General features: G+C 39.0%; 2 protein-coding genes across 2 annotated transcripts in view; both read left to right on the top strand.

Annotated features, from left to right (window-relative positions):
• abca7 (ATP-binding cassette, sub-family A (ABC1), member 7) overlaps window positions 1–13,174 on the top strand; it is a 72,599-nt gene extending 59,425 nt beyond the window's left edge. Inside the window, exons 39-49 of the mRNA XM_079844739.1 lie at window positions 597–720; window positions 822–951; window positions 1,043–1,166; window positions 1,249–1,311; window positions 1,414–1,520; window positions 1,684–1,825; window positions 4,340–4,474; window positions 4,550–4,653; window positions 6,389–6,481; window positions 9,309–9,552; window positions 12,007–13,174. Coding sequence (XP_079700865.1) covers window positions 597–720; window positions 822–951; window positions 1,043–1,166; window positions 1,249–1,311; window positions 1,414–1,520; window positions 1,684–1,825; window positions 4,340–4,474; window positions 4,550–4,653; window positions 6,389–6,481; window positions 9,309–9,552; window positions 12,007–12,408 — 1,668 coding nt within the window. The 3' untranslated portion in view covers window positions 12,409–13,174. The remainder of the gene's footprint in view (window positions 1–596; window positions 721–821; window positions 952–1,042; window positions 1,167–1,248; window positions 1,312–1,413; window positions 1,521–1,683; window positions 1,826–4,339; window positions 4,475–4,549; window positions 4,654–6,388; window positions 6,482–9,308; window positions 9,553–12,006) is intronic.
• Window positions 13,175–13,744: 570 nt separating this feature from the next.
• r3hdm4 (R3H domain containing 4) overlaps window positions 13,745–22,092 on the top strand; it is a 16,660-nt gene continuing 8,312 nt past the window's right edge. The window contains exons 1-6 of the mRNA XM_079844011.1: window positions 13,745–13,904; window positions 14,865–15,019; window positions 18,472–18,590; window positions 18,667–18,781; window positions 21,670–21,755; window positions 21,875–21,960. Coding sequence (XP_079700137.1) covers window positions 13,861–13,904; window positions 14,865–15,019; window positions 18,472–18,590; window positions 18,667–18,781; window positions 21,670–21,755; window positions 21,875–21,960 — 605 coding nt within the window. The 5' untranslated portion in view covers window positions 13,745–13,860. The remainder of the gene's footprint in view (window positions 13,905–14,864; window positions 15,020–18,471; window positions 18,591–18,666; window positions 18,782–21,669; window positions 21,756–21,874; window positions 21,961–22,092) is intronic.

Raw genomic sequence — 22,092 nt, 5'->3', positions numbered from 1 at the left:
AGAGGTGTTGAAGCTGTTAGAGCTGCAAAGGCTGAGCCAACTCCATATTAAACCCTACAGATTCATAATGGGATTTCATTAAAGTTCATGTGCATGTAAAGGCAGGCGTCCCAAAACTTTTGGCAATATCTATAAGTGTTCATTTCATCTATAAAGCAGATCTGCAGAAAACAGTGATATCATCGTCCAGCTCAGTTCAGTTATCATCCAAAAATGTCAGTGCAGTCAAATCAATTGAATATTAAGTGTACAAAAAAGCACCATTTATTTAAAATAGAAACTTTTCAAATCAAAAGTCTTTACCCCCACTTTAATCCATTTAATGATTTAATTATTGCATCCTTGCTGAATAAAAGTATTAATGTCTTTCAAAAGAAAGTATTACAGTAATGTACTACTACTAATGCTACTTATTTATTTCTTCTTATTTTTTTATTATTATAGAGATAATAGTAATACAAAATATATAACAAAATATAAAATCAAAACCAACATTCATTAAAATCCCTGAATAAATAACAAAACAAAAAAATACAATTGAAGCAAAAAGTGCACATTTAATCTCTTCTTTATTTTTATTTTCACGTTGTGCTCAGCATTTGAATGAAGTCAACAGGATCCTGAAGAAGGTCTTCCTGATCTTCCCTCACTTCTGTCTGGGTCGGGGTCTCATTGACATGGCCAAGAACCAGGCTATGGCAGACGCATTTCAGCGGCTGGGTATTTTACAAAGAGCTCTCTCACTGATCAGCAAATATTTCTGCAATAGGCATAAACAACTATAAGTTTTGAATATCAATTAATTTTGTGGATGTCAAAAGGAACCAAACAGAATCTGGAGCCTTTATCCTGGGATTTTGTCGGGAAGAACCTGTTTGCCATGGCGATGGAAGGAATTGTGTTCTTCATCTTCACTGTTCTCCTGCAGTATAAATTCTTTGTTAATTTGAGGTACATTTGTATGCTTAAATATCAGGATATTGAAAAAATCAACACATACATACAGCTGTGTAGTTGTTCCTGATCAATATTTTCCCTTCAGCCGATGGTCGGGCTTTGGGCTGCCCCCCCTGGGCACGGAGGATGAGGATGTGGCGAGAGAGAGAGACCGTGTGAAGAACGGTAGAACTCTGGGAGATATTCTCATCCTTACAGACCTTAGTAAGGTACAGAACCACACCACATACCACACAAACAGCTATATAAGAAGTTCTTTAGTCAAAGGTAAAATATGGATTCTTTGTGCAGGTTTACAAGGCAGGCAGGAAGCCAGCAGTGAATCGGCTTTGCTTGGGCATTCCTCGGGGAGAGGTAGGTAGACTCTCATATCCCAGAACTCTCCTGGAAACATCTAACACCTTGTTTTTCAGTCGTGATAGTTTAAACTGCAAGTGTCTTCTTTTCCCATGGTAGTGTTTTGGGCTTCTTGGTGTCAACGGGGCTGGGAAAACCTCAACCTTCCGCATGCTAACAGGAGACACCCGCATTACTTACGGAGAAGCATTTCTTAGCAATTACAGGTTAGATGTGACGTGATGAACATTACAGCAATATATTCACGAAAATTACATGGTCATGATTCCTATAGTATTACTGTTATTGGAGTTTCCTACTGTACTTAGTATTTCTTTACCCTGGCAACTACCCACAACCCCCTAACACGTGTGCATTTGTTTTATCTAGTGTTCTTACAGAAATGGAGAAAGTTCATCAGCTGATGGGCTACTGTCCTCAGTTTGATGCCATCAGTGACCTATTGACAGGACGTGAGCACCTGGAGTTCTACGCTCGCCTCAGAGGGGTGCCAGAAGCTCACGTTGCAAAGGTACAGGATGCTCCAAACATATTTTATTATAAAAGTGCAGTCTGAGAACATGTGACGTAGTGGATCTAGATGTGCCCGTTATCCCAAATCACTCCTCACAGAACGGTACAAATATAAAATAAACTCACTGACTTTTACAAGCGCACACACGTTCTTTGTTTTTCTTTTAATAAACTCATTTATTTGGTCCTGTACCACGCTTATTCAAATCATTTAAAAAAACAAAAACAAAACCATATCATGAGATGAATCACCACAACATAAGCATCATTGGATCACAATTATCTTGCAAAAGAGGCAGAAGAAATTACAGGTTTTCAAAGGTACTAGAGATCAAACCAATATTTCGGAATACTGAGTCTCTTTCAAATGTTCATATTCACCTCATGACTCGTTCACATTTCAGATATCACATTTGAATGTTCGTTTTCACAAGCAGAGAGTTCAACAGAAAGAGGTTTGGGTGCTCATGTAAGTGTGTGTGTGCGTAGTATGTGCTAAATCCGTCTTCTTAGAGAGTCAGTGGGGATTTAAAGGAACACTTCACTTTTTTGGAAAATAGGCTCTTTTTACAAGTCCCCTAGAGTTAAATAGTTGAGTTTTACCGTTTTTGAATCCATTTAGCCGATCTTTGTATCTGGCGGTAGCACTTTTAGCATAGCTTAGCATACATCATTGATTCCTATCAGTCCATTAGCATCTCATTCAAAAAATGACCAAAGACACTTTCAATATTTTTCCTATTTAAAACTTGACTCTTCTACAGTTACATCGTGTGCTAAGACCAACTGAAAATGAAAAGTTGCGATTTTCTACACCTATATGGCTAGGAACTACCTCGCGGATCTTCGCGGCTGTACCATGGCTGCAGCAGCGCAATGATATTACGCAGTGCCTGAAAGTAGCCCCCAGCTAGGTAACTTTCAATGTGACCGGCACTAAGTTCGATGTATGCTAAGCTATGCTAAAAGTGCTACCGCCAGATACAAAGATCAGCTGAATGGATTCAAAAACTGTAAAACTCAACTATTTAACTCTAGGGGACTTGTAAAATGAGCCTATTTTCAAAAAAAGTGGAGTGTTCCTTTAAGGCCTCTTGATGGAAAATATAACCGTTCAAGGCATGGGTGTCACTAGGCCCTTTTTTGGGGGGCTTCAGCCCCCCCTAAACTTCTGCCCAGCCCCTCTAAAAAAGTTGTGAATAACCTTTATAACATATAAAACTGGCGGGAGGCTTCGGCCCGTCTTTTAATCAGCGCGTTCTTCAATCTGCAGCGGCGCCGAGCAGAGCGCACGTCAGAAGCAGAGGTGCGTGTGTTCATCTGAGCTCTCATTGGTCTGTCACCGCTCGTCAATGTCAAAATATTTGCGAAAACCAGTCAAATCAGAGTAGGCGGGCTTTAAGTGCACAGAAGCTGCTGAGGCTGAGCACGAATTTTAGCAGCACGACTCGACGTCAAGTGCGAGATATGTAGCTAAACTAAACATTTCATATTTGACAGCTGCTGCTTTAATCAGAAATGTTAAACAAATGACAAAAATATTCAGCGCAGTTCAACACAGCTGTAAACGAATCACCACTCGTCCACTGTGCAGCCGGCATCACTCGTATGACGTTGTAATCTTCGGTTTCATCGTTCCATTGTCAGCGTCCTTCCTTCACAGCTCTTTTGGTCTGTTGAGACAGCTTCCGTCGTTTTAAACACCACTAGGGAGCATCTTGCTGGAACTGTACTAGTCAAAGCACTCTTCCACAGTGCAGCGAACGAAACGCATCTCATATGTGAACTTCAAGCTTGTCTACTTTAACCATCGAATGACTTCATACAGTTTGACCGTCTTCACCTTTGCTCCCAACAACCATACAAAAAAAGAAACCCCCTATCTCTCCTCTCACATGCGCACACACCTGGGTTTAAATGGATTCGACTTCCTTCCCTCCCTTCTGGTTACTGACTCCTCCCACTTTTTGCACTGCATTATGGGCGTTGTAGTTTGTTTCCGTTAAAAACATAATACTAGATATCAGGATTAATAGAGCTAAGGCTCTAGGCCAGGGCAGGCAGAAAACTAATGTTTCCAAGTTTGTTTCAAATGGACCTACTAGTCATAATATATGTAGTTAAAATTAATGGTTGACTTCACATCTTCTGGCAAGTAGGGGTTTTAGACCCCTTTTCTAAAGGCTGTGACACACCAAACTGATGATTGGTAATTGGCCAATGTCGGCCCATCATTAAGCATCTGTCAGCCTAGTTTTTCTGGTGTGTTTGCACCACTGGCACTAGCTTGTCCAATTTTCCTTTTTGAACGCCGAATGAAGACTACAGAATACTGCCACCTGCTCTCACGTAGATGCAGAACCATATATGCTAGTTGGCTGTAGACTTTGCAGTGTGTTCAAGCGCAACTTTTTGGCGACACCACAGTAGTCTCCTCTAGTTCTTTGATGCCGGTTTGATGTGATTGGTCCTGTAAGCTCGCTTAAAGTCCTTTTTCATGCCTGTTCTGTAGGTGGCGCAGTGGGGAGTGCAAAAGCTTGGTCTGCGTCAGTATGCTGAGCGTGAAGCTGGGGGATACAGTGGAGGAAATAAGCGCAAACTCTCCACCGCCATTTCCCTTATTGGAGCTGCACCTGTCATCTTCTTGGTATGTTTGCTACCATCACACTGTTGTATGATGTATCTGTAAATGGCATTTCCCACTCTCATCTGTGATTCTCAGGATGAGCCTACGACTGGGATGGACCCGAAGGCCAAGCGTTTCCTCTGGAACTGCATTCTCAGTGTGATCAAAGAGGGACGATCTGTTGTTCTCACCTCTCACAGGTAGAGGACACTAGTATTAGTTAAGTTTCATATAGGTAGCCTCAATGGATGGAAATAAATGTTTTGCTCAAGTGAATCCAGTGAAACGAAAGTTATCTCTGGTTTTGTTTGCAGAACTTTTCTCTGTCACCGCTCGTCAATGTCAAAATATTTGAGAAAACCAATCAAATCAGAGTAGGCAGGCTTTATGTACGCACAGACGCTCCAGTGGCTGAGCGCAAATTTTAGCAGCAGCACTCGACGTCAAGTGCAAGATATGTAGCTTAACTGAACGTTTCATATTTGACAGCTGCTTCTTTAAGTCAGAAATGTTAAACAAATGACAAAAATATTCAGGTAAATTAATAAACTTTTGGTCTAATTTTGCCATTTTGATTTGAAATAGGCATAGGTAATGTCATTTATAATTTAATTAACATACAAGAAATATTAACAAAGTAATATTAGTAATAAATGTGTGCATATTGTAAATTTAATAATTCCATGTGTAGCTCTCAGTAAATAAAAAGCTCAACTTTTTTCAGCCTGTATTGGGCATAAGATTAGTAATGAATGTGGGCATATTGTGAATTAATTTTATAAATTTAGTTACCTAGCTTTCCTGTTACCTAGCTTTGCCTTCAGTAAATTAGCATGATTCATTAAACATACTATAAATATCAGTTAAACATATGTTTAATTTCTTCACTGACAAAAATGGAAAAACTTTATCAGTCATATCAGCCCAATGACATGGTTTTCAAGCTATTGTTATCTAATTTTTTGGCGTTCAGAACATTTTAAAATGCACATACGTAGTTAATAGAAATAAAAAAATTCTCGAGGGGCCATGCCCCCCAAACCCCCCTAACCTCACATTTGGGATCTCAGGTGATCATAAACCTGCCTACTTTGTATGATTAAAGGGTTAGTTCACCCAAAAATGAAAATTCTGTCATTAATTACTCACCCTCATGTCGTTCGAGACCCGTAAGACCTCCGTTCATATTCGGAACACAAATGAAGATATTTTTGTTGAAAGCTGATGGCTGAGAAAGGCTTCAGATAGGCCTCCATTGGCATTCAGTACACTTATACTCCCAAGACCGATAAAAGGCACTTAAAACGTTGTTAAAAAAGTCCATCTCACCACAGTGACTCTACAATAATCTTACGATGCGACGACAATAGTTTTTGTGCGCAAAAAAAAATCAAAATAACACCTTTATCCAACTTGTTATTGTCTTCCGTGTGTGCCTCCACGACGCATGCGCGAGAATATGACGCATATCCGGCGTTCGGACAGATGACCCAGAAGCGATTTGTTTACAATCAGAGGAAGACGCGCGTGTCTAAGCTGTTGGATTCTACATTGATCGTGCTTTAGGTCTCGGCGTAGTGCTCAAAATGGGGCTTAAGTGTGCATTTCATGGATTCCCGAACCCCGGCGCTACGTCATATTCTCGCGCATGCGTCGTGGAGGCACACGCGGAAGGCAATAACAAGCTGGATTGTTACTGGATTGATACTGGATTGTTACTGGATTGTTAAAAACAGTTTTGTTTTTATGTTTTTACTTTTAAGTCCAATAATGTATAAAGATGCCTCTATGTCTGTACATGATTCCATAATTCATGTACAAAGGCGTCTTTATACTCTATATTTGGATTTAAAGTTTGCCATCTTAGAGAAATCAACTCTTTAAAAGATATTTTGACTTCTGTATTTTTCTGCCCTGATGGTTCTGTCTTTGCAGCATGGAAGAGTGTGAGGCTCTGTGCACCCGCATGGCCATAATGGTGAACGGCAGGTTCCAGTGTCTAGGCTCAGTTCAGCACCTGAAGAACAGGTAACAGTTCCGAATGAAACATTAGCTTAAAGGGTTAGTTCACCCAAAAATGAAAATTCTGTCATTAATTACTTACCCTCATGTCGTTCGACACCCGTAAGACCTCCGTTCATCTTCCGAACAGAAATGAAGATATTTTAGTTGAAATCTGATGGCTCTGAAAGGCCTGGTGCACAATGCACGGTTCACTCTCAACACCCTTAAAAGGTACTAAAGATGTCGTTACAAAGTCCATCTCACTACAGTGGTTCTAAAATAACTTTATGAATCGGCGATAATAGTTTTTGTGCGCAAAAAAACCCTAAATAACAACTTGCATAGTGATGACGATTTCAAATCAAGGCATCATGAAGCTTCGAAGCGTTATGAATCAGTGAGCCGATTCAGCAGTTTGAATCGCCAAATTTCAGCAGTTTGGCGGTTTGACACGCGATTCAAACCGCTGAATCGGCTCACTGATTCATAACGCTTCGAAGCTTCATGATGCCTTGTTTTGAAATCGTCATCACTATGTAAGTCGTTATTTAGGGTTTTTTTGCGCACAAAAACAATTCTCGCCGATTCATAAAGTTATTTTAGAACCACTGTAGTGAGATGGACTTTGTAACAACGTCTTTAGTACCTTTTAAGGGTCTTGAGAGTGAACCGTGCATTGTACCAATGGAGGCCTTTCAGAGCCATCAGATTTCAACTAAAATATCTTCATTTCTGTTCCAAAGATGAACGGAGATCTGACGGGTGTCGAACGACATGAGGGTAAGTCATTAATGACAGAATTTTCATTTTTGGGTGAACTAACCCTTTAATACGTACAGCTCAGTATGTACTGCATCCAGTATTATGCATACAGTAGTTTGCCTCATTTTTGTCATACGACCTCCATATAGAATAGAACATACTTTAGTGTCCCATTCCTGGGAAATTGGTCTTGGACATCATGACATGGCCAGTGACAGGGCAAGCGCTATGCTTTATACAATACAGATTGTTTCAAAGCATGCTTCACTTCTCAGTAATAAACAGGGAAATAACAGAATCAGTGATGCTAACTTCGTCAAATACAAGATCAATTCAAATTATTTAAAGGGGTCATAGAATGGTACATGCACTTTTACAAGTTGATTATACGGAAATGTGTGTTGGCAGTGCCTGTACACAACCATCCTATAATGATAAAAATACATCCAGTGTTTTTTTTTAATCTCCTTATATATTTTCCCCTGTCTCAAATCGAGCCGTCTGATCGTGTGACGTTACACGGTGTACGCCCCTCCTAAGATTGTTGATTGACAGCAGCGTTTCAACACAGACCCGCCCTGAGCGAGCTGTCATCAGTCCGCCATTGTTGATACGCTGGAGCAGAATGGCGTCTAAGCGATTGTGGTGTTGTGTTGTTGGGTGTAATAATGAACACAGCAGTCATTTTGATGTTCCTAAATCCGAACCGCTGAAGACCCAGTTGCTGCTGAGTTTTGTTTTAGAAGGGAATATTCCCCCGATCAACGTCAATGTTTGCGCGAATCATTTCTCAGCAGACTGCTTTATAAACGAGCGTCAGTATAAAGCAGGTTTTGCTAATAAGCTGCTCTTGAAAAAGGATCGTGTTCCTGCTGCACCTTCAGAAGATGTGAGTGTAACGTTTTATTAACCTTTATATTAATCTTTGCAAATCGCTTGCACCCTTCACGATGAATGAGGCTAAAGTTTACAGGGTAAGTTACATTACGGCATGCTTTCTGTGTATGACGCTCTCAATATAATTCATAATCCCACGTTTATAATGAACAACGCGTTATGTTTGTTATTACAAACTGTGTACTCGGGTGATAAAGTTAACGTGGTAACACTACACTAAGCTTACTTTTGTACATGGTTTATAACGGTGTCTGTTACTGATTAAGAAGTAATGTAAAAAAAAAATCTTATAACATAACATCAATCTGTCAATGAACTAACACATCAGTAAACACATAGCAACTACACTACTCTGCCAGTACAAAGATAGATCAAAGTGACATGACGTTAACCAACCATTCAGAAACGTCCTGTTCGAACTTCGATGGGTTCGTCATCTGTTCCTGGTCCGACTCCGGTTCAAAATGATAAGGTTGCTCAGATGTGTCCTCAGAGACTCCCGTTGCCATTATTTCTCGAAAATATACCCTCAAATGTTGTCAAGGCAACACTCCACGTGTGTTGTGTCGGGTCGAACCGAACGCCCCACAGAGCAGAGGGGGCGGGGTGAGCAAAGCTCATTATCATTTAATGTCACATACACTGAAATGACTTGCTGAAAACTGAGCTGGTTTTGACCAGGTAAATTGAGTGTTTTCTTACAATACTAATGAGAATTTTTAATTAAAGTATATTACAAACTTTTCATTTAGACACTAAAGAATCATATTAACCTGTACAAAAATGTCATTCTATGACCCCTTTAAAAAGCAATAGTGTCAGTATTCAGCTCATGTCAGTTCAGTGTTGATTCAGTTCAGTTTAATAGCTGTGTAAAGTTCATCAATTATAAAACGAAAAAGAGTTCAATTCAGCTATAAGCAGTTCTACAGAAGGCAATAGTGTCATTATTCAGCTTGAGTCAGTTCAATGATTAAGTGAAGTTTAATAATTTGTAAATAATGAAACTAATTTCATACAGCTCTACAGAAGGCAATAGTGTTATCATTCAGCTCAATTCGGTTCACGTTTTGTTCTCATCGGATGTTGTCAGTGCAGTCACATCGATTAATATTACTGAATAGCAAGTGTCTTTTAACAATGTGACAATTAACATGTTTTCATTTCTGGCCTCTTTGTCTTTTCTTTCTAGGTTTGGAGACGGTTACACAATAATCCTTCGTTTGTCCACCCCGTCTACAGAACCATGCCCGGTGGACACCTATATCAAGAACTCCTTCCCTGGGATCCAGCTGAAGGAGAGACATCAGAATGTTCTCCATTACCAGCTGCCATCACAAACATGTTCGCTCGCTCACGTCTTTGAGGTTCTGTCAAATAATTATGAGGAGCTGGGGATAGCTGACTACTCAGTGTCACAGACTACACTGGATCAGGTAAGAGTACAGTGCTAAAGCCTTGTTTAAACTCGTCGCGTTAGCACGAGCGCGAGGGTGTGCGCGGCAAAAATGATGTCAACGCGGAGTGGGTGGTCGTGCGCGTTGGGTGCGCAAGACCCCATTTCGCCTGCTAGTGTGCAGCGCATTTTTTGTAATCCGCAGCTGAAGATGAAAGAGTTCTAGGCGAATCTAGCCGAGCATGACGTCTCATCACACCGGCACCCAGTTTGCACAAACAAATGAGGTGCTTATATTTACAAAATGAGCCTACATAAGCCCTTTTAAATAAAGATTCATGTTTAATAAAAAAAAATCACGAAACTAAATGAAAATGTTTCATTAATCATTAATTTAGTTGTATACATGTGTGCATATATTTTGTTCTCATGTCACAAGTAATAAAATCAAGGTTTACTGAGTTTTACACAATTCTTTTGTAGTGTGGTTTTCGGTGAAGTGTACTAAAATACATATCATTTCCTGTGTACATCATAGGTGTACATTAGCCTACTTCTTCTCAACGCTTTTTCCTGATGGTTTATAGAACAATTACTCCGAGTCGCTCTCTGTCGTTTCAAAGAATAGCACAACGGCGAGCGCGTCAAGTATAAACGCCTGGTCCGTTTGGGGAGGATTGCGCGCAGTCAGGCGAAAGTATAAACAAGGCTTAAGAAACCTGGGAAGCTGCTTTGCTGTCTACTGCCTGCATAGGCAGCTACCTTCTAAAGGCCATTACATACTCCGCAAGAACAGAGAAAAACGTTCTCGCTCCCAGGGCTGCGAGAACAAAATGAAGTCATTTTGTTCTCGCAGCCTTGGTTTGGGAGTTCTCGCAGCTTGTTCTCGACACATCATCTGAGCAGAACTTTTTTCTTGTGGGTGTCCGAGAACTATTGTGTGATTGGTCAGAAATTTAAAGTGGCCGGTGTTAATGCGGAGAAACGGAAATGTTCGTCACCTGCTTTTCTCGTGAAGTACGGAATGTCCTGGCCAGAACGAACTTTGTTCTTTTTCTTGCCACCACGAGAAAACAAACAATGCAGAGAATGTAACAAGCTTAAAGGAACACGCCACTATTTTTGAAAATTCCGTCTCCCTTAGAGTTAAACAGTTGAGTTTTACCGTTTTCGAATCCATTCAGCCGATCTCCGGGACTGGCGGTAGCACTTTTAGCATAGCTTAGAAAGCACTTCAGAAATAGTTGAAATTGCATTTATCAGGACTTGAGATCTTATAAATATAATCCAAATTGCAAACTAAATCTAAAACCGTGGATAATTTATATAATTTTGAAATGATTGTGCGAACCTGCAACCTCTTATGCCCAAACGTATCATGCATCAACCCACTAACTGGCAGTATGCCATTTATATTATCATAATATATTTTGCCATCGTCTTCATTTACTCCACAAGCAGAGTTGATTGCCCTCATCACATTATTGGTGTAAATCACTCATTTCTGTTATTGGATGACCTACTCAATAAAGGTGCAACAAGCGAAACATAATCAACAGCATAGCGGAGAAAAAAGAAAGAAAGAGAACAGCTGCTGAATTTCGATCAAGATCTTCGAATTTCTAATCAAGATCTAAAAGTTGCTGAATTTACTGCCTTGGCAGGCAAAATTTATTTTGAATTGCAGCTTTTGACATGGTAGCCAGAACACTAAAGTTTTCACGGATGAAATGCACATAGAAATGGCTCCGCGCTCGGCGCCGTCTTTGATTTAGCACAACTATTCGCTGTATCGCTGCCATAGTTTGACCAAACTCCCCTCCACAATCATTCCCTTTAAATAGGCTCCTTTACTGCCTAATGGTTTGCCCGCTGATGTACTTTTGGATAATATAATTAAAAAGCTAACAACCATTAGTGTAATGACAATTTTAATCCTTGCATAACAAAAAAATAATAATAATTAGCCTAATTGAACACTGGGTGTATATTACAACTTCAGAATTATATTTGTATAGACAAGGGGTGTCCAATCCTACTCCTGGAGGACCACTGTCCTGCAGAGTTTAGCTCCAACCCCAATTAAACACACCTGAACCAGCTAATCAAGGTCTTATTAGGCATACTAGAAACTTCCAGACAGGTGTGTTGACCCCTGGTATAGACTGACATGTAAAGAAGCTTTTTGCACAGTGGTGGCCACTAGTGGAATGAACTGTCAATGATAAGGTATAGCTAAGAGTGGTCCTGACCAACCTTACGAAAGTATGACTTACAGAAGGTATTCTTAACTTAGATCGTTTCGGGAAACACGTATTAACGTTAAGGTACACCTTAAGGTATAACTTAAGAACGACGTTGTGTAAAGAAGGTTTCGGGAAATCCAGCCCTGACCAGTAGATGATATTTTAGAACAGCCTTGTGTCAGGAGGCATCTCTCTAGGTTTTGGAACAGGGATTGTTGCTCACAACTAAGAGTGTTTTCCTCCTGCAGGTGTTTGTGAACTTTGCTAAAGAGCAGACAGATGACGATCAGCTCAGGGAAGTCACAGTTAACGGTGGATCCGTGGCAGTTCAAGCCAACAGACCTCAGCGGCCCACACACCTCAAACTCGAGAAATGCAGCAGGTCTTCCACACCACACTCTCCTTCGACACCCTCTACAGATCAAGCTGCTCGCTCAGATCAAACCCCTGAGCCCCCATCGACTGGTTTAAAGACCAAAAAGAGTAAATCGAGCAGTCCATCAGTCTCAAGACAGCAACAGCAGATCCGGATGGAACCTGTTGGCGAGGCAGCGAACGGATCAAACCTTCCTGAAGACCAGACTCCTGCGAGAAAAGACCCATCCACGTTATTTATTGTCAGAACCAAAACAGAGGAAAGCAAAATGTGAAAAAAACAAAGACATTCGGAACCAAACAGTCATGGTGTGGATCTCTGATGATCTTTGGTGCCTTCTTCACATATAATTTCCCCACATTTTTATGTAGTTACTTTAAAACCAATGCATTATTCAATCTATTTGGCTGTCCTGATAACTCCTGATAATTCTTAAACTTGAAAATGACGCATGGCATCATTGGCAGGAATTATTTCCCAGACCTCTTTAACGCAAAAATTATGCATATTATTGTCATGATGTGAGTTGCACCTCCGTATAGCATATTTACTTTGTGCAACCCAATATGGATATGATTTTCGCTGAATATGTTACATTATAACAGACCTCTTTTTTTGTACTGTATGTAAAGGTCAAATGTTCAGTGTAGAGATGGTATCAAACTCAAATACTGCCTTCATGTGCTCAACATTTGTATTTATTTGCCGATTTTTTTCTTTTCTTTTATACTGTTTTGGATTTATTTCACTTTTTTTCTCTGATGCACTTTAGCTTAAAACAATTCCAATATCGTAGTCTGGATTATCACTGTATCTCTTAACTGCAAAGATTGTCATAATGCTTGATATGTAGCTTTTTTATGTAGTATTTATTGTATGTACATACCAGAGATATTATGTATGAAATTAATTATGTTTGCAATCTTCCTTATGTGTATGATGCTGGATAAAATGCTGAGATGTTTATATGCAAATATATCAATCTGGATACTGGAGTGTTGTGTTTGTGCACATTATTTATAAAAAACACACTATTGGGTAAAAAAATTGATTAGTGTCCTTTTTATATTCAATTAACACTATTTTGAAGTTGCATATGTATAGTGTATCTTTTTGTCAAAAACAATTTGGCAAGTGAATTTATCTTGTTTCTTAAAAGCTACACTTTAGGGGAAATTCTATTTGTGACTTTTTATTTGACTTTACAACTCACTGTTGAAGAAAAATGTATTATTCTTAATCTTTGCAGGGGGAAAAACATGAAAATAATAATACATTTAATTTTAATTGAATTTTGTACAGATATTTAGTACTCATTGTTAATATAAAACTGACAGCATTAACACAATCATTTCCAGTCGGTTCTTTATAGACTTCTATTAGACCTAATACCTCGACAGTACCATAACATGTCAAAAAACTAAATATATTAATATAAACGGATTATTATTTTTATAATTAACTGCAGTGAAACATATTCAACATTTGTACTTCTCACACTTCAACTGAACATGGTTTATAATATAATAAATATATTATACTTCTGTCAGGAAGCGTTTTGACGATATTTATTGGCTGATATTGTTGTCATTGCTGGTTTCCCAAGCCCCGCCCAATCACTCTATCACTACTAGCCATCGCGGCTAACGCCAGCTGTTCTGGACCTTTTCCTTATAAATTTCCTTGTTTGTGTCTCTGTCGTGTTTCTTTGTGAGAAGACTTTGAGATGGTTGTGTTAAATAGCAATAACAGTGAAGAACAGGATGTAATGTAAGTGCATTTTTAGCTTGTCGCCGAAAGCTAATGCTCCTATTTGTCTCAGCACATACACGTCAGTTGTTTTTGTTAGCAGGCCAAGCCTTTAACCAAATTATAAACAAACGTCAGATACATCTCTCAAGTCTTCGTTGCATCTAATGTTTTACATAAATGAAATAATAAAAAGTGTAATTGTATAAAACTGGTAGCGATGTAACGATTGTTAATGTCATATAAATGAATGTTTAGCACCTCAGCTAAATGACAGGTCACAGAAATAAATAAATTAGGGTGACCAAACGTCCTGTTTTCAAGTCCGGTCCTGGCCCCAATATAACAATTTTCTATCCATACAGAGGGGGCATACTTTAAATGTATTGAAAATAATAAGGAATATTTGAGTAAACTTCGAGTATCATTTGAGTATCTCATTGCCGGGCTGAGTGTCCTGGTTTTCAGTAATCAAAATATGGTCACCCTACATAAGTATAAGGTTATAATTCAACTATGTAAAGTAAACAAAATTGGAAATAACCGGAATATTTCTGAATAAACTGTTAGAATAAAGCCCGTGTTTCGTATCTGTAGGTTAGCTAATGTGTAATGTATCATGTAACGTTACAGGTTTCTCTATAGGGGATCCTGGTCAGCTTTTTCACAACAAATAAAAATAAAATGATAATAGAAAAATAGTTTGCATATGTTTTTGCAGAGGTAAGCTGTGACCTATTTCCGTGGTAAAGCATCTGGCCTGTGGCTAGAGCTATAAATAGAAGCAATACAGTGGGTCTCCACTGAAGGATCTGTAGATTCACTACACTGCAATGTGAAAAACTACATTAAAATCCACTAAAACAGTGACAAATTCAAAGTACATTTTATTTCGTCAATTCGTATCAGAGTAAAATTTGTGAGTGGAGTAAAGAATAGTGTAATGAACCAAGCCATATCGGATTCCTGTTATTCTTTCAGCCTAAATGAGCGGCGCTGCTCATCTCTACCCAACTCTCCTGCCAAACGTGTTTCTCCAGCCAAAAAGAAGCAGTTCTTTATTAACCAGGCCATCCGTAACTCTGACCTCACTCCCAGAGCCAAGGGCAGGAAGAGTCTGCAACGACAGGAAAACAGTGAGTATTGCTTTGATATTTGGATTTATTATATACTGCATGGGAAATGTTTACAAAAAATTAAAATTCTATCATCATTTAGATGATAGAATTGTCTATCTCTTGTCATTTCAAACACGTATGACTTACTTTTTTCCCGTGTAACACATTTGAAGTTTTGCACAATGTTCATGCTGCTCTTTTCCATTATAGACTAACATGGCACTCATAGTTCAAACTTTTTTAGCATTAAAGAAAATTAAAGAAATTTTTCCGAAAATAGGCTCATTTTCCAACTCCCCTAGAGTTAAACAGTTGAGTTTTACCATTTCTGAATCCATTCAGCCGATCTCTGGGGCTTACGTTAGCACTTTTAGCATAGCTTAGCATAGATCATTGAATCGAATTAGACCGTTAGCATCTCGCTCAAAAATTTACAAAGAGTTTTGATATTTTTCCTACAGTATACCTTGGAACGGCAGCAAAGTTCCTTGATTATTACGCAGGAATGAGAGTATAGTTCCTAGCCATATCGGCCTAGAAAATCACAACTTTTCATTTTCCGTCGATTTTAGTACACGTTGTAACTACAGAAGAGTCAAGTTTTAAATAGGAAAAATATTGAAACTCTTTGTTCATTTTTGGAGCGAGATGCTAACGGTCTAATCAGATTCAATGATCTATGCTAAGCTATGCTAAAAGTGCTACAGTCAGACCCGGAGATCGGCTTAATGGATTCAAAACCAGTAAAACTCGACTGTTTAACTCTAGGGGAGTTGGAAAAACCTATTTTCAAAAATAGTGGCATGTTCCTTTAAGGTTTGGTCACATTAGTGATATTTCAATGTATGCTACTCACACAGATGTCACTTTTCAAACCGGGTCAGAGTAGCGAATTTGCATTTTTTGTGGAGACATTTTTCACCCTCACACGAAACGCCACAATGTTTGGAGTTTCTGAAATTTGCCTGTGAATTTTTGCTGCGCAACGATAAGACTGCAGCTCAGTCCGTAGAGCAGCTCCAAAGTCATGGGTTCGATTCCCAGTGAATGCATGAACTGAGATACTCACTGGCCACTTTATTACGTGTACCTTGCTAGTACCGGGACGGAGCCCTTTTTGCCTTCAGAACTGCCTTAATTCTTCATGGCATAGATTCAACAAGGTGCTGGAAACATTCCTCAGAGCTGGTCCATATTGACATGATTGGTCGCATCATGCAAATCAAACTTGCAAAGCGAGAGTACTGCGAAAAGTTTTAAGCTGTAAAGTGAGGATGCTTTCAAAAATAATATCATAAATGGATTTTATTCATCAATTAACTTCTGTGAACTAAATAATATCAATATTTGGTGTGACCACCCTTTGCGTTTAAAAACAGCTTTTGTCTTTTGTACACTTGCATAGTTTTTTAGGTAGCTTTGCTTAGGTTTCTTCACTTCTTTTGGAGACACAGGTCTTCTGGATTTAGTTTTCTTCATGTAATCCCAGATAAACTCGATGATGGTGAGATCAGATCTTTGTGTGGAGCATAACGGCTGTTAAACTCTTTGTGCATGCACAAATCTCACTGGATTATTACAATTAATGGCAAAATGAATGTTTGGAAATGTAAACTGATATTTCCTACTGACACACTACAGCTAAATATGTAAGGAATGATTGACGATGGGCCATTGAATTATTAGAAAAATAATGCACACCCGAGGTGGTGATGAGGTCACGGCATTATTTTTCTAATAATTCAACGCCCCGGAGTCAATTATTCCGCTTATACTATGGTTACCACACCTCAAGACATCGATCCGATGATATATTTAAAGGGATTCGTCCGTTTTTTCTACTTAAATCGCTATTGTGAGTAGGACTATTTCTCATCCAACGGTTATTTTGCTAGTTCCGAAACGTCATTTTAAAGCTAGTTGTGGAGGCTTGAGCCACTGATAGCAGACTAATGCAGTTATTAATGCAGCGAGTTATTAGAGAGCGAGAGAGAGAGCCTGCGTCAACAGCGTCAACTAATACGGAACTGTAAGAACAGCGCCTTTATTAACGTTACCTCGCTAGTGAGAAATGTCTGGTTGCTTTTAAGTTGCTAAACTATTTCACTGATAAAATGGTCAGAGCAGCGCTGACATCACGTTTCTGTGCGAGTTTCTGTGTGTCCGCACTGTATTTGTGCGCATTTGTGTGGGAGAGCGGGAGAACGAGAGTAATGTGCGTTTCTTACATAATTAAACGTAATTTTATGGAATTAAAACATGGAAATAATTTGTCCTTTTTATCTTATTGTTTTCTATATTATTTGATTGGTCAGTGTCATTGTGGGTTTTGGTTATTTGCTGTTGTAGGCTGTAAAGACATTTGAAATAACTGAAATCATCTGGCGAAGTGATATGGAACTGTAATGCGGTCAAGAGAGCCGCCTGGAACTACGTTCGCTGTGCGTTTCCCAGAAAATGATTGCACACCTCAGAACGTTCATCAGCCAATCAGATTCAAGCATTCAACGGCCCCGTAGTATAAATAAATATAAATAACTGGCTTAAAGCTGCACTATGTAAAACATTTTCAGTAAAATATCCAAAAACCACTAGGCCACTGTTATATAGTTTGTTCAGTTGAGTACTTACAATATCCCAAATGTTTCCAACTATTTGTAAATCGTGAGAAAATTGCTATTTTACCCAAGGAACCGGGACGTGTGAGGGCGTGGCCTGTCGATGACATCATATCTGCGTTCCCCTCGGTTTCCGGTTTTATTTTGCAGAAACGCTTTACTCTCACTGCAGTGTGAACAAGTGTCATAGCAGCCACTGAGAGAACACACAGAGTAACTTCATAACATAATTTTCAACACACTCAGATGTGTCTAATATGATAAACAGAGCTGCGTTACCTCATACTCATGACCGGAGGAGCGGAAATGGAGCCGGCGACTGTGGCATAATAAAAGTCCTGCTGCTCGCGAGGCGTGTGTTGCGTTCATCTTATTAGCAATCGCTCCAGCGGTTCCTCAGCTCTACAACACTCGGTCCTGCTCTGCTTCACACTACAGTAACATTAATAATTGCATGAACATGATTTCTGCCCGAGTCCTATCCCGATTCTTTTCCACCGGCTGTGAGGTGAAGACCACATGTCCCAAGATTCTGCGCTCAAACTTGGCGTCATTAAACTACGCCTTTGTTTTGAATAGGCGACCTCTAGCGGATGGAAAAGTTACATAGTGCACCTTAAAATATTTTTTAACCATTTATTTTGGTGAAAATACTAACGTGCGTAAGACTTTTGCACATATATACATTGAATGCGATGTAAGTTGCACTGGATAAAAGCATCGGCCAAATGCATAAAAATGAAAAGAAAAATAAATCTTGTTTGGTGCAAAAAAACAATTACTTGCTACAGAGAAAAGTAAGAAAAGAGCAAAGTTTTGTCATGATTTTGCAAACATTCTGCTTCTGTGTAGCTCGTTTTCTGGACAATCTTTTGGAACGGGATGAATGCTCTAAAGAGGATGGTGAAGGGCATGAAACAGCCTCGCCCACCATCTTCACTGAAGCCTGCACCAATGGAAACTATGTGGAGGTAACGCAGGATTCTTGAACTGCTCCCAATTAAGGGATATTTTGACTTCTTTAAATCTCTCTCTCATGTCTCTCAGTACTGGAGTGATTTTATGAATCGTTCTGGGGAGGAGCAAGAGCGACTGTTGGCTCTGCTGGAGGAGGAGGCTCAGAGGACCCACTCTTACAAGAGCCATAAAGACCAAAGAGAGGGTCTGACATAATTTAATCACATAAACCCACTTTGCATCCAAGAAAAGAGAGGGTTGCACATCAGTTTATCACACCACGCACATCTTAAGACCTGTCAGACGGTGCATGCTTTGCACGCCAGAGAGGCATTTGTACTTCACATGCTCTCTGTTGCCCTTAGTCCCCTTAATCAATGTCTCTAAACTGCACTCAAGCATCTAAGTTTTGTACAGTTTACATCTTCGTGCTTTAAAGTGATAGTTCACCCCAAAACTGAAAATTTGATTTTGATCTGCTGTCCCCCAGGGCATCCAAGATATAGGTGACTTTGTTTCTTCGGTAGAACACAAATGAAGATATTTAACTCCAACAGTTGCAGTCTGTCAGTCGTATAATGCATGTGAATGGTAACAAAATCAATGAGAGTTAAAAAAAAAAACATGCACAGACAATTCCAAATTAAACCCTGCGGCTCGTGACGACACATTGATGTCTTAAGACACGGAACGATCAGTTTGTGCGAGAAACTGATCAGTATTTATATAATTTTTTACCTCTAAGACATCACTATGTCCAACAGCCTTGAGCGCGAGAGATCACTTCCGGTGCTTGTGTAAACTACGCTAGATTGTGTACAGACCGGAAGTGATCGCACGCTCAAAGCTGTTGGATATAGTGATGTATTAGAGGTAAAAAATGATATAAATACTGTTCGGTTTCTTGCACAAACTGATTGTTTTGTGTCTTAAGACAGGGGTTTTCAAACTTTATGATGCCAGGGACCCCCAAAAACGACAAATCTTTTATGAGGGACCCCCATCCTAAATTCGATCTTTTTTTATGAAGATAAAAAACAACATTTAAACTGTTAGATAAATTGTGTGACATTATAAATACAAAATATTGTTTCCAAACGTAATACATTGGCTATACTTAATGTTGTATGTATAAACCTAAAGAAGAAAATTTTTCAATAAAAAATTATTTGTATAAGCAACTTTCACAATAAATGTATGTAAGCAACTTACGTACTGCGTAAAGAATACTGCCTTACAACCCAGGTGAGCAAGATAAAGGGACTCACTAGAAAGATACAAAGCAAACATATACAATATGTATACGGCAAGTAGGGCTGCGCAATATATCGAAATATCGCAAGGGCACGCAATATCTGAATGATTTTAATAAGATATTTAATAATTTACTTCAACATTGTGAAAAGTGTACGTTTTAGGTTGATGCATATGGCAGAGAATAGACTGAGCACATGACTGTTACTTATGTGACAGTTATTTAACGCAATAACTTGCGAAAAACAACTCCTTGCAGACTTGTGCTGTCTGCTGTCTGACACACACACCGAAACGTGCCCACAAGCCGTTCTTTTTTTCGTGTCTTGTTACACACTCGAACTGTCAAAATCAAGGACACACACAGTTGTGTCAAAATGGCTGTCTTGATGAGTATTAATGTAAACACAGTCGGTTATGCTTTAAGTGAAAGATATCAGTTGGGGAAAGAAATAGATTTCACACACTTAAAGCAATATCGTATCGAATATCGCATTATTTAACAAGGATTATCGCATATTGCATTTTTCTTCAATATCGCACAGCCCTAATGGCAAGAAATGAGAGAAATATTTAGAAATTAAACAGAATATTCGGTAGACTTTATCCATTTTTGCTTTGTCTTTTTATTCTCTGACATTTCCTGGGGACCCCTTAGAACCTTCTGGAGGACCCCTGGGGGTCCCCTGACCCCAGTTTGAAAACCCATGTCTTAAGACATCAATGTGTCGTCACGAGCCGCAGGGTTTAATTTGGATTTGTCTGTGCGTGTTTTTTTTCACTCTCATAGATTTTGTAAGACTGACAGACTGCAACGGTTTGAGTTAAAAATCTTCATTTGTGTTCTACTAAAGAAACAAAGTCACCTATATCTTGGATGCCCAGGGGTATCTATCCCTTTAAGATCAGAGCCGTGCACAGACATTTTGGGGGCAGGTGCTCAAGCAAAAAAAGGGCACCCCTCTCATAATTAGCCTACTATTACAATTACATTAAAAAGTTAGTTACATACTTTAGAACATCTTTAAATTACTTGCATATTTATTTAAATAATGCCAACAAAGTACATTTTTATTTATTCTGGAAATGTTAAATAAGCAAAATCAATGTTGTGCATTTCTAAAATAAATTACTACTATTATTTATGTGCATTTACACTGCAATTAATTATAGTTGCATGAGTAATGTTTTGAATGTTTATTCAAATGTAATATTTTGAATATAGAAATATGACATGAAAAAATTCTAATTTATATGAAACTGAAACCGATTCAAAGAATCGTTCATTCATTGATTTGTTCAATGGCGGATTCATTCTTGAACAAAACACCACTCTGTATGCTGCAGGGACATGCAACTGTTCTGCTTTGTTCTGCTTTGTTCAGTTTTCGTTCATGAAATAAAGCAAAAAACAGTCAAAATGGATAATACTGTGTTTAAATTTAGTTTAAAGGAATATCAACGTATTGTTTATGGAACTTGAATCTTACATTTCCAATCGTGCTGATATTCTGGGAAACAGCACTTTTGTCCGTGTGACACTTCTAAACCACCCCCCCTCCCCACTCTTGCCCTTAACTCAGGCACTGGTTGAGCCAGAAGTCGGATGTGTCGGGACGCTCAAACAAACACAGCAATGTTTCGATAGTGCCACAGTTTTTGCACTCTGTATAGGTGATGCATGATTTACTTATGGTTGTCTCTGCCGTTAATCTGGGGATTTGAAGTATTCCAACATCAAAAATTATACACTTCATCTTTATTCATTCAGTCATGGGCAGATTATTTCTAATCATATTTGACATATTTGTGAAGATTATTCTCCTGTCCTTTGAGCAGAAAATCCTGCAGTCAGGGCTCAGGAGTGTTTCCAGAGGATTGATCGAAGGCTGCGTGCGACGCTGAAACGCAAGCAGATTCCCATGGTGACGCTCTTTGTCATTTGCTTGATCTTTGTCTTTTGAATTTATTCCCCCACATCCCTTTCTCTTGTCCTATCATTTTTTAATGTCTGATATCTATCCATCCATTGTCTTCGTTTAAGGGAGTGTTGGAGGGTCTGGAGTCCGATCTGCTGGGAATCTTTATGGCAGATCCACACTCAATTTACAAAACCAAACTCAGCAACAGGTGCACAAACTACCACAATTAATGCATCTCTCACCTCTGCAGACTAATTCAGACCACCACTAACTTTTAAACATGCATTCAGCAATGTTATTGTATCAGTAGAATAGCATGTTTTAATTCTGATGCGTCTTT

The sequence above is a fragment of the Gobio gobio genome (genome assembly GCF_949357685.1).
Source record: "Gobio gobio genome assembly, chromosome: 19".
Lineage (NCBI taxonomy): Eukaryota > Metazoa > Chordata > Actinopteri > Cypriniformes > Gobionidae > Gobio > Gobio gobio.
This window is presented reverse-complemented; position numbering and strand designations above follow the sequence as displayed.